The sequence below is a fragment of the Eptesicus fuscus genome, chromosome 16 (assembly GCF_027574615.1).
Source record: "Eptesicus fuscus isolate TK198812 chromosome 16, DD_ASM_mEF_20220401, whole genome shotgun sequence".
Classification (NCBI taxonomy): Eukaryota; Metazoa; Chordata; class Mammalia; order Chiroptera; family Vespertilionidae; genus Eptesicus; species Eptesicus fuscus.
The window spans coordinates 2,653,703-2,666,868 of NC_072488.1; the positions used below are offsets into that span (position 1 = coordinate 2,653,703).

The 13,166-nt window shown below is 35.0% G+C and overlaps 1 protein-coding gene across 1 annotated transcript in view; it reads right to left on the reverse strand.

Moving 5' to 3' along the window:
• Positions 1 to 13,166, reverse strand: part of ROCK2 (Rho associated coiled-coil containing protein kinase 2) — an 89,712-nt gene that overhangs the window by 24,254 nt on the left and 52,292 nt on the right. The window contains exons 10-20 of the mRNA XM_028140382.2: positions 9,997 to 10,057; positions 9,424 to 9,435; positions 7,623 to 7,702; positions 7,419 to 7,467; positions 6,708 to 6,843; positions 6,518 to 6,609; positions 6,030 to 6,276; positions 5,521 to 5,627; positions 4,464 to 4,623; positions 1,105 to 1,265; positions 545 to 729 (exon numbers count right to left, since the gene is read on the reverse strand). Of these exons, the coding sequence (XP_027996183.1) occupies positions 545 to 729; positions 1,105 to 1,265; positions 4,464 to 4,623; positions 5,521 to 5,627; positions 6,030 to 6,276; positions 6,518 to 6,609; positions 6,708 to 6,843; positions 7,419 to 7,467; positions 7,623 to 7,702; positions 9,424 to 9,435; positions 9,997 to 10,057 (1,290 nt within the window). The remainder of the gene's footprint in view (positions 1 to 544; positions 730 to 1,104; positions 1,266 to 4,463; positions 4,624 to 5,520; positions 5,628 to 6,029; positions 6,277 to 6,517; positions 6,610 to 6,707; positions 6,844 to 7,418; positions 7,468 to 7,622; positions 7,703 to 9,423; positions 9,436 to 9,996; positions 10,058 to 13,166) is intronic.

Here is a 13,166-nt window from a genome sequence, read left to right on the forward strand (position 1 = left end):
AAGAAATAAAGTTAAATTAAATTAAAAGCAAGCCTAATTCTAGGCTTATTAAAAAAACCAAATATTATAATTTTTCAAAAATGTATCTTAATATGTTTTCTAGATTCTAATAAATAGGGCATTTAAATTTTTAAAGCTCTTTTTAGAGTATATCCTTAAAAAGAGCTTTAAAAATTTATATGGTATTTTCTTAACAGTGAAACATTTCCAAGTCCTAGGTACTAAGGGACAAACAAAAAATACTTGGGGAGTAAGCTTAGGGACAGTCCCAAGAAGAATCTTAAGAGCATGGGTGAAAATCCAGACGTTTTCTTCGCTCCAATACCACCGCTCTTTGCGTCACTGCATCGTAATGAGGTGGTAGTAATAAAACTTCTTGAAGAACAACAGTGGCACTCAGCACATCACTCATACAACAAAAAGAGACAACATGGTCAGGAAAATAAAATGGTCCAAAAAATCCTCAGGGAAACCAAAATTAAGGTAATTTACATGTAGATAGTTGTGCGTATTAGTAAAACTTTGTCTCAAACAATTAACTTACTTTCGAAGTTCAGCATTCTGTTTTTCCAAGTTCATTTTCATTTCCATGAGATGATTATTCTCTTGTTTTAACTGCTTTTCTGACATTTTTAGTGTGTTAACTTGCTGTGTCTGCATCTTCAAGTCATTTTGTGTGAGGCAGCGCTTTTGAGTTTCCTGCTCTATTTTTAATGTCAAGTTTCTAACCTAAAAAAATAAATTGTGTACTTGGTATGTAAGTAAATTATTTTGATTTTTCTTATCAATGAAGTCTGCAGTATATATGATGATGCAAAACAGATTTTTTTTGCCTCAGGAAGTGAATTCATTTCACAGTAAAATACTTTTGTATTTTTGATAATGTTTTAAAAAATAAAATATGGCTTTTACATTAAAAATAACTTTACAGTTTTTAAAATTATGATTTGTTTAGTATATTATCCAAATTCAGTAAAATTTAAAGGTTATAAAATGTTATTTTATACGAAAACAATTTTACTTATGAAATCATTGTTCCTTTACAAATAAACCTAGTTTCCTACTAATTCATTAAATAATGTTATTTATTAGAAACATACTTACATCTTCGTTGAGCACATCTTTCTGTTTAAGGAGCTCGTTTGTTTTCTGCTGTGACTGTTTGAGGTCACAGTCTAATATCGAGCATTTTTTCTCGGCTTCCAGCAACAGGTTCTCCACTTTCTGTTTTAAAGTCCTTTCCTCCAAGAGCTTTTTTTCCATTTCTATTGCCACAAAATAAACATAACCATGAACGTATAAACAAAAGCAGCATATCAAATACATGATGTAGTGCTAATAAAAATTACAGTAAATGATGCTCCTTAAAAATATTTTTAAATCCCAAGTTTAATATTTTCATCACTCCTGTAAACGTATTTGAAATGTCAACAATTTCATGCTTGAAAACTAGGTATTTCATTGACAGGGTATAAAAATTTACCACACTCTGCAATATTATATGCGTTCTAATGGAAATAAAATAATTCTACCTTTATTTATGGTTCTAAAAGATACTTATATCTTTTAGCCCTGGCTGGGTGGCTCGGTTGGTTGGAGTGTCGTCCCATATACCATAAGGTTGCAGGTTTGATTACCGGTCAGGGCATATACTTAGGAGGGCATATACTTAGGTTTCTTTCAGGGTTCCATCCCCAGTTGGGGCACTCAATGTTTTTCCTTTGAGAACATGTTTCTCTCTATGTTTCTCTCTATGTCTCTCTCTCTCTCTCTCTCTTCCTCTCTAAAAAAAATAAAAATCAATAAACATCCTTGGGTGAGGATTAAAAAAAGATACTTACATCTTTTAAATAAAGATTCCCCCCCCCCCTGCTATTCTGTGCCCCTCAGTGTTACTTGTCTTATCTTCAAACATTGAGGTAGATTCTATGACCTCTATGGTTCTTTCCATATTAGCATATTACCAGGCAGAGGATAAAAACTATGTTTTAGGGAGGTGGTCAAGGACAGGGCTCTGGAACCAAACTCCTGGAGTTTAAACCCTGGCCCTGACACTTTTTAATTATTTGACTGGCCAAGTTAATTAACCTCTCTGAGGCTCAGTTTCCTTATGTCTAGAATGGTGATAATACCTACCCTCATAGAGACATTATACAGATTTGTAGTTAATATATGTATAGCACTTAAATGCTGCCTGAAGTATGGCAAATACTTAATAAGTGCTCACTATTTAAAAAGAGTTTCTAATGACTTAAGGAAATGTTCATAATATTTTTTAAAAGAAAAAAGCAAAACTATACAAAATTAAGAGAATATAAAAGTATAACATTGATTACTAGGACTACGATTAATCATTACTTAGTTTTTTATACTTTCCTATATTTTCTAAATGACTTACCATAGCATGTTTTATTAACAAACTAGAGGCCTGGTACACGGATTCATGCACCAGTGGGGTCCCTCGTCGTGGCCTGCGGGGATTGGGCCGAAACAGGCAGTCCAACCCTGCCTGCCGCTCCTGCTCATGCTGGCCCTGCTGCGCCTGCTGCGGGCTTGCACCCAGTCAGTCCCGATCTGGAGAGGCTTGCGCTGCCACAGCGGCACTCGCCAGCAGTGAGCACTGTGTCTGGCGCCTGTCAGTCAGCTGAGCAGCGCTCCCGCTGTGGGAGTGCACTGACCACCAGGGGCCAGCTCCTGTGTTGAGCACCTGCCCCCTGGTGGTCGGTGCACATCATGGTGACCGGTCAATTGGTCGCTTAGGCTTTTATACATATAGATTTGTTCATTTGAAAAGCCTTTTTCAACCTCAAAGTATACAGTAGGCAAAGTTTTTATCTAATCAAGTGATTCCCTATTAAATGTAAGTTATTATAGTTAAAGGATCACCTTTTAATATTCTGATTAGAAAATCTGTTCTAATCCAACTAGGTTCCTCTGCTCCTTTATATCTAATGCTCAACATCTAATTATCATCCACTACAAAGTTATGTTAAGTAAAAATTAAACCTATGAATATTCAGTTTTTAATTAACTGTCTTCAAAGGTGTGGAAAATGAAACTGTTCTTCACATGCTATTAACAGCTAGCCTTTCTAAGCACTTTCCATGTATCACTGAACTTGGTTTTCACAACAACCTAATACTTTAATTACCTCTTTGTAGGAAACAAGGCACAGAAATTTATGTAACCAGAAAAGGTCACAATAGCTAGTAATTCATTGATGGAGAAGTCATATTCTTAATCAATAAAGGCAATGATCTGCAGTGAGAAGACCCAAGGCTTAGACCTAGGTTTGAGTACCACCTATAACATTTAAGTTTTGTGCACTCCTTCAAACATTAACGTCATCATGCATCTTATGTTAGTGTTATAAGAAGGAGTTTATAAAAAATGGCAGTTATTATTATACTGAATTTCTTTTCATCAGTTCAGAAAATAACCTATGAATGAATATACACATTTTACAAAAAACAATCACCCCGATGTAGGCATAGAAAATAGAAAAGGCATAAGTGATCCGTGGATTTGTTGAGGTGATGAAAAGGTAGATTCGCTACCTTGTTTTGGGTAATAGTCACACGTGTGCACTACAAATGTGAAAAATGTTTGCATTTTATTGCATCAAATTATACTCCAAAAGAAATTCCAATCTGTCTTCTGGGCCACAGACAGAAAAACAGCCATTTCATCTTTTATCATCCAGAATTAGTGCCTTAAAGTAATATTAACAAAAAAATCTCCACCGTGAATACATTAAATAATTAAAAGCCTATTTTTTGCTAAGTTATTCAGAAATGTTATATTTCAATATGAAATAAAGTTTCTATTAAGAGTTTTATGAATCTTTCATAAGAATATTGATTTCCTTTGGAATTGTAAATCCATCATAATTATAAACACAGTTTGGAAAACAAGTAATTAGCCTAAAACAATTCCAAGATACAGGCTAGTTTATGAAAAAGTTAATTTTATTAATCTTACCCTATATTCATTAGTATTATAAGGTTTTGACCAAATCTAACTAATACCTTCATCATGCCAGAGCTCAAAATACTTAGTGAGCTTCTAATCTAGTTAGCTCAGCTATTATTTTAAAATCTTTATCTTGAAGAAAGTGGCAAGAGACATAAGCTGATGAAATGTTAAACTAAGTATTAAAAAAAAAAAAAGCATACCCTCCTGCCCCCCAAACCTGAGAAATTCACATTCTGCATGCCTGTCACTATCGATATCATGAAAGTAGTAATTTCTCTTTGACCTAGTAATTTTTGGGGGGCCTTCCTGTCTTAGAAATTATTGCTAAAGGGGAAGGTGGAGTTATATATGTAAAACTTCCCTAATAGTGTTTCTCCTCCAGTATTTGGCAATAAAATAAAAACAAATATTTTCAAAATCAAATAATTGAATACAGAATTAATTCTTAGTAAGATGATGCTAGAAAACCCTCTTATAAAAATGCATACCTTTCATGGCTTCTGATTTAGCTTCTTCAATCGATTCATAAATCTTATTTTTATCTGCCAGCCTTGCTTTTGTAGTTTTATGCTCAGCTTCTTCTTGTTCTAAGCTCTGTTGTATAACTTTTAGTTGATATGTCATATCTATCTCCATATTGTTCTTTTCCTATTAAAGATGAAAATGGCAGCTATCAACAAATAGACTGTTGACAATTTCAAAAGCTTACAAAGGTTTTTTTAAATAGACTTACCAAGAATGTCCAATATTTCCCCTTTTCTATTCATTAAAATTGCTTGTATACGTAATCTACGTAACTCTACCAAGTTCTCTTCCCACTATATTCACCTCCCACACCTCCACTCTACTATTCTGAGATCTGTACTGAGATGGTTTGATCTCAATAAAATGACCAATGATATTTTCAATATCGAATTCAACAGACACTTTTTAGTCTTTACCTCACTTGAACTCACTGTTGCCCTTGAAACTATTTCCCTGACCTACCTGACACTGAATTCACTTGGTTCTCCCCATCCTGCTCTCATCTTTTCTGTTTCTTGTGAAGTTTACCCCCAAATTGCTGCTTAAACACTGGTGTTTTCTGGAGGCAGTGTTCTTTAGCCAATGCTTCTCCTCTTCCTATATTATTATATCTTAAACTTTTAAAACTTATCAAATGTTTCCTTTTGCTCTATCTTAAAAAAGTCTCAGGATCCTCTACCATTCACACTTATCTTCAACATGTAGGAGACATGTTTTAAGTTGAGAATCTTTAATAATAGAAATCAGTTTATTTTCTCTATATCCTCAAAAGATTTCCTAATTCCTTTTTCTATAGTTGTATCATATAGATTTTTGTGTGTTTTAAGTAAAATATTTAATGCTGAAATATATACATACATACATACATACATATATGTATATATACATATATATATCCCTACACAACCAAGTCTAAATATAAGCATCCATAAATATGGAGAAATAAATGGTTTCCCTTATTTTAGAATAAGTTTTCCAATCTGAAACTCTTACACAAATATAAAGATTAATATCTTTTACCTTTTCCAAATCAGTGAATCTCTCCTGAAGTTGTCTCTTCTCCATCTCAACTTTTGTTAATAAGATTTTGCCATTCTTTACATCTTCTTCTAGGCCAGATATTCTACCTAATATTTGCAACATTAAAAAAACAATAAATCCACAAAGTGTATATGTGTGTGTATATATGTTAAGAGTTAAAAATTTGGATGTCACCTCAAACTTTGAAGTTGGTATTTATGAGCAGAAGTTTTATAATTGCTGGTATAGTTGATATAGTTGAGATATTGCTTTATAGTTAATGTAACTGGAACCCAATCTACTACCTTGGGAGGCAGCTTGATACTTAAAATACTTCAAACTATTTGAAAGTAAATCTTTCGCTCACAAAATTTCATATTAATGTATTTCTAATACTCTAACTTTACATATTCAAAAATGTGCTACTCCAGTACATTATCCATCATCTAAAGTTATTTCCAAAATATAAATCATTAAGATGAATTCAAGTGCAATATCTACGTTAATACCTTGTAAATCATTAATTATCTCTGATCCATGGGTTCGGTCCCTCCTTTCAGATTCTAGAACCGACTGAAGATTGATAAATTCCTTTTCGAGTTTTAACTTGGCAGTCTCCAACAGGCAATTTTTATCTTGTAGATCTCTATTGTTAGATTCCAACTGCTGAATCTGTTTTGAACTTTCTGCCTGGCTTTTTCTTAACCGGGCTGCAGTATCAGATTCTGTTCGCAGCAAAGCATTGGTTTCATCCAGCTGTTATTCCATTCAAATCAAACAACAAAAAACAAACGAACATAGGTGTATATGATGAAAATACTTCAATTTCTTACCCCATTACAAAGTATTTAAAATAAACAAAAACCTAAAAATACTTCCTAATGATTTCACTTTAAAATTAGAGATAAAATCCTCTTGTAACACTGACAATTAAAACTGTTAATGGGAAGTCATAAATAAAATTCAATATCCTTATTACAAACTGAGATCAACTTACTTGTCTCTGGAGCTGATTCACTTTCTCGGTGGATATTTGAGAGTTCTGATTTCTTTTTTTCAAATCTTCAAGTTGATCTTTTAAACTGTTAACTATGATAAAAAGCATTTTAGTGGCAAGAGTCAACACAACACACACATACACACACACTTAATTTTTTTCTTGGTATTTAATATTCTATACCACAAACCATCATTTTCCAAATTTCGTTTCTTGTCTGCTTCATGGTCAGCTTTCCGCTGATATTCTGCATTTTTGTGCTGAAGAAGCGCCTTTTCTCTTTCTAATTGTCTTAATGAAGATTCCACATTTTTCCTTAAAGTAATCTGAAATAGTGCTTGAAGTTATTATCAGAAAAAAGCATGCATAAAAATTTTAATAAAACAAAAACTATTTCAGTTATTTCAAGCAGGTAAGAAAACATAAATAAAAGCTGTATGGCTACATAATTAAAACTACAATAAGGTTTTCCATATTTTAAAAATAGCATACTACTCTTTAACACTGTGTCTTGTTTACTATTGAAAGTCAAACTCGATAACATTCTGTCACCACTGAACCATTTTTACGTGATAAAAGCATGGGTCAAAAATGTTATGAATAAAAATTTAAAAAAAGAAACAATGGTCACTTTCTGTTTTTAAACCATGTCATTAATACAAATGCAATTTTCTTTTTTACTTTAAATATCTACAAATACTAAATTAACTCAAGTTTTCCAAAAACACAACAAAAATGAAGCTTATTACCATGATTATCCTATAATTTTAGTCCTATCCACCCATGCTACAGGTAGGTTTTATTATAAACCAAGATGTATATTAATATGGTACCAAGAGAACACTAGGAATCAAAACTTTTTATGAACAAAAATGTTAATAAAAGTGTAGAGCAACTTTACCTCTTCTTCTAGCTCCTTTGCTACTTTCTCTAGGCGAGTATTAACAGATCTAAAGAATTTCAAAAGAAACAGTAAATAAAGTAACTCCTAATTTACAATAAAATAATTTACTATAAATTTAAAAATAATCATATAATTACATTTTTAGTAATATGTTTAAACTTAAATTTTAGAATATACTATTCTATTATCTACAAAATATACCTGCACTTCTGCTCTATTTCCTCTTTTGCTTGTATCTCAGTGCTAAGGTGTTCTTCTAATGTGTATAGTTTTTTCTGAATCTGTCAGAAAAGAAAAAATTATAATTATAAAATTTGGTCACACTTCAAAGATGAGAGGCTTAAAGAAAACAGTGATCAGCTTCTCTTTTCTTTTAACTTAATATAACCTCCTCTATAGTGGTACCGTATTTATACCTTCTAATGTGGCTTTTATTGACGGGGGCAATCCCCATCTCTTGCTTTCTGTCTAGGACAGTATACATATATGTACAACCACACTATGTAAACTTGCGGATAAGAAGCTTCTGAAACAAGTTCCTCGTTCATTAGGACTAAAGGACAGCCTCCACTGTTCTTCTGCAGACTGTTTATGTAAAAGTACTGTTACCATTTGTGCCGATAAAAGGTCTATAGACAAAACAAATATTCAGAAAATTTGAGCATGCTCAAATACACTAGTATTCTTAAAAATAAGAATATAAGCTCTTCTTTATATCTTTCTACACAGTGCTGGGCACCATACTGTAAAGAATTGTAATCAATAACTTTATTGAGTAAATGACAATAATGACATCTTGTCATTCTTTTAAAAAATAATATATTTTTTTATTTCAGAGGAAGGGAGAGGGCGAGGTAGAAACATCAATGATGAGAGAGAATCACTGATCGGCTGCCTCCTGCACGCCCCCTATTAGGGATCGAGCCCGCAACCCAGGCATATGCCACGACCTGGAATGAACCGTGATCTCCTGGTTCACAGGTCGACAATCAACCACCAAGCCACATGGGCCGGGCCATCCTGCCATTCTTTAAATCTTTCTAGGCCACATCTGTCAGTCTGTAAGCAAACTAAAGTTACAGAAAGTATTAAATAATCCACTTTTGGAGCATTATTACCTTTATAAAGGCTTTAACTTTTGAGTTCCTTTCATGCTTTAGGAACAGAGGCAGGCACTTGACAAATGTGGTTTCATTAATCCTAACAAAAGCCCTAAAAAGATGGTAGTATTATATCTACTCAATAAAGAAGCTAAAATCCAAAAGAGATGAATAACTGGGCCAAGACAACATAGCTAACAAGTGGCAGTACAAAAAACTCAACCTAAGTCTTTGCGATTCCAAGGCCAATATTCTTTCCACTATTTTTTCCAGTGATTAGGTTCTCCACGGTTGTTAAAATATTGTATATACCTTACACAAAACTATATTTTCCCCCTAATAAGAATATATAGGCCAATGAACTAGTCAAATTTAATTACTATTGCTTTAATATAATTTGATCACACTAGTTGTCACATGCTAATCAGAAGGTGTTTTTTTTTTTTATAGTATTTTTAAAAATATATATTTTATTGATTTTTTACAGAGAGGAAGGGAGAGGGATAGAGAGTTAGAAACATCGATCAGCTGCCTCCTGCACACCCCCTACTGGGGATGGCCCACAACCAAGGTACATGCCCTTGACCAGAATCAAACCTGGGACCTTTCAGTCCGCAGGCCGACGCTCTATCCACTGAGCCAAACTGGTTAGGGCTAATCAGAAGTTCTTGCTGCGAATTCTATGTCTTTGATAAATGAAATCATAAAAATAGTAATATACATTTTAAATGACAGATCCATAGGAGCAATAATAAAAGGGATACTTGGTAGAAAAAAAGTGGAGAACGTCTGTCTTGGGAGATGCAGTGTTCCAAACGCTAAGTGGAATAAGGCTGTATCAAACTCTGCTAGAGTAATGAGTCTGTTGTCTCAGTTTTTCAAGATATATGACATCAACATACCTCTTGACTTTCCTATATAACAAAGAAAAAAACACAGAAAATATTAAAATGCTTGTTTTGCTTTATAAGATTCCTAAAACACAAACTGTACCAAAATTATCCAAACAAATTTTTTAGATTTTGTAAGTTTTGAAGAGAAAAATGGTTGGCCTCACAAAATACAGTAAGTTTGATAAAATTATCCTTTATATGAATTTATTGCTACATACTCAAAATTTTAATCTCTCCACTATTTCTGTACTCTTACAATTTATTTTCTGTACTTTCATAGAACTAAGATTATAAAATTTTGTAACTGGTATTATATAGCTGTTCATTAACCTACTGTCACTTTTGGTATTAAAACTAAGCCTAAAGCCATGTATAATTTCATTGTTTTACTAGCCATTGTATCTTATACAATGACGTTTGTCAAAGAAATGAATTAGTTCAATGTTATGCTGAACTATATTGCAAAAGGAATACCATCTAATGATTCAAAAAGTATCATCAAAGAAACTTTAAAAAATTCAAGGTCATTACTAAAATATTTGGACATGTGATTAAAATAGAGAAGTAAAAATTTATACATACTTCATTTTTCCTTGATTGTATTGAATCATTTTCTCTACAAGATGGAAAGTCACTTAATAACCTAGAAGAAAAGGCAGGAAAATAAATTATTTTACATGTCATTTTAATCAATTTTCTAATACCAACTTCTTTTCAGTATTAAATTATAATCACAAAGATCTCTGTCTTTCCACTTCAATTTATTTTAAATGAAGCAACATTTTCCCCTCTGGATATTTAGACTGTTTCAATCATTTAAAATGATAAAACTTTTCTTGCTTCTCACTCTTATCAGATATTCTGTTATTTAACACTATTGAGATTGGAGTCTCTAAATGAAACTATACTTTCTTCCTCTTCATCTCAAGTTCTGTAACTATTTTATTCTTCTTTTCTAGACATTTTCTAGAAAGAGACATCTGTCCTCCTTTTCAAAGATAACATCTCTTGATCTCCAGGGCTTAACACATAAAATGATCACTTTTATCAATCTCTCCCTTAATTGGGTCTTCCTCACTGCCTACACACATTCATGGGATTCTCCCGGCACTGATACCTTCATTTCAGTCAGCGCTACGATAGTTGTGAGAACACTACTGGTAACAGGGTGACCAATTCTTCCTGGTTTGCCTGGATTTTATAAGTTTTGAAGAGAAAAATGTTTTAGGATGAAAGTCCCACGCCACATTCTAGGAAACTACTTAGTCCTGGGCAAATCATGATGGTTGGTCACCCTCATCATTATACATGGAAGGACCAAAGAGTTTCTCCAATGTCTTTAAGGCTTCACTCAACTATTTTAACACTTCAGTGGCTCCTCACTGCCTATAAAGTCAAAAGTCCCTTAGCACACCACAATCATCTACTGCATTATTCTTCCCCTAAACTCCAACTTCAATCTCTTTTCTAATCTTACCCACCAAAAATCACTTCAGTCAACCAACATGTTTGAATGACCTGTGCCAGGCGCATTTGGGCAGGAAAACCACAGTTTTATCAAGTCCTCCAAATGTTCATAAGCAAGTAATATATAGCCTATGTTTGAGCCCCACTGGATTACATTACTCTGCTCTCAATATATGCTTACATTCCAAACTTTTGCTTCCACTACTCACCTCCCCACATCTCAGCCACTCAAAAAACCCTTTCTTGGAAGAGGAACCAAGATGGCGGCATAGTTAAACAACTAATCTGCTGCCTCACACAACAATTTCAAAAATACAACTAAAAGACAAAAACGTCTACCACCCAGAACCACGGGAAAGCTGGCTGAGTGGTAGATTTACAACTAAGAAGAGAAAGAAGCACAATCGCTGAAAAGCTGAGGTACGGAGGCACGCGAATCGGGCCGGCGGCGGGCGGCTGGGTGCGCGGCTTTTCTTCAACCCGCAGGGAGACAAGCTCCCGATCACTCTGAAAGCCAGTTTCTGGGGACACTCGGGGACCCAGACGCCTACGGGGAGAAGCCGGACTCTCGGCCATCGGGTCGGAAAGTGAGAGTGACTTTTTTGCAGAGGTGCGCCCAGCAATCATTGTTTACTGCGCTGGAGCGCGGGGCGCAGGGACTTGGAAACGGGAAAGGCAGAGACAGCTGACGGCAGCCATCGCCGTTGGCCACGCCCCAGCCTAGCGACGCCCTGAGACCCCACCCAGCCCTGAGGCCCCGCCCTGAGGCCCCGCCCTGCACATTCTACAAACCCGCCCAGGCTCCACACAGCAGCTTTTGCATATAAATGGCCTGTTCTGGAGCAGCTTAACCAACTACAGCTCCAGACTGCTCCAAAACCGCCCAAGCAAAGGAGGAGAAAACTAGCCCTTGCTGTAGCTCCTGCTGGGGGACACACAGTACACAAGGGTACACCAAGAGTGTCCACCTCAAGTAACTGGGAGGCTGACCCGTTGAACCAATAGGACACCTAGTACACAAAACTACCCTACCAACTTAGGGAAGCAGAGAATATGAGAAGGCAAGGAAACAGATCACAAACCAAAGAAATGGAGGAGAACAAGCGACTGGACATAGAGTTCAAAACCACGGTTATAAGGTTTTTCAAGAATTTCATGGAAAAGGCCGATAAATTCAATGAGGGCCAACTAGAAATTAAACATACACTGACTGAGATAAAAAATATTATACAGAGACCCAAAAGCAGACTAGAGGATTGCAAGAATCAACTCAAAGATTTGGAATACAAAGAGGCCAAGGACACTCCTCCAGAGAAGCATGAAGAGAAGAGAATTCAGAAAGTTGAAGATAGTGTAAGAAGCCTCTGGGACAACTTCAAGCGAACCAACATCAGAATTATGGGGGTACCAGAAGAAGAGAGAGAGCAAGATGCTGAAAACCTATTTGAAGAAATAATGAATGAAAACTTTCCCCACCTGATGAAAGAAATAGACTTACAAGTCCAGGAAGCACACAGAACCCCAAACAAAAGGAATCCAAAGAGGACCACACCAAGACACATCATAATTAAAATGCCAAGAGCAAAAGACAAAGAGAGAATCTTACAAGCAGCAAGAGAAAAACAGTTAGTTACCTACAAGGGAGCTCCCATACGATTATCAGCTAATTTCTCAACAGAAACCATGCAGGCCAGACGGGAGTGGCAAGAAATATTCAAAGTGATGAATAGCAGGAACCTACAACCAAGACTACTCTACCCAGCAAAGTTATCATTCAGAATTGAAGGGCAGATAAAGAGCTTCACAGATAAGAAAAAGCTAAAGGAGTTCATCACCACCAAACCAGCATTATATGAAATGCTGAAAGGTATTCTTTAAAAAGAGGAAAAAGAAGAAGAAAGATAAAAATTATGAACAACAAAAAAAAAAATATGAACAACAAATACATATCTATCAATAAGTGAATCTAAAAGTCAAGTGAATTAAAAATCTGAGGAACAGAATAAACTGGTGAACTTAATAGAATCAGGCATAGAATGGGAGTGGATTGATAATTCTCAGGGGGAAAGGGGTGTCTGTGTGGGGAGTATGGGAAGAGACTGGACAAAAATCATACACTTATGGATAAGGACAGCGGGGGGGGGGGGGGGAGGTAAGGGAAGAGGGGGGGTAGGAACTGGGTGGTGGGGAGATATGTGGGGAAAAAGGAGAAACAATTGTAATCTGAACAATAAAGATTCATTAAAAAAAAAAAAAAAAACCCTTTCTTATCTTTAAATTTGGCT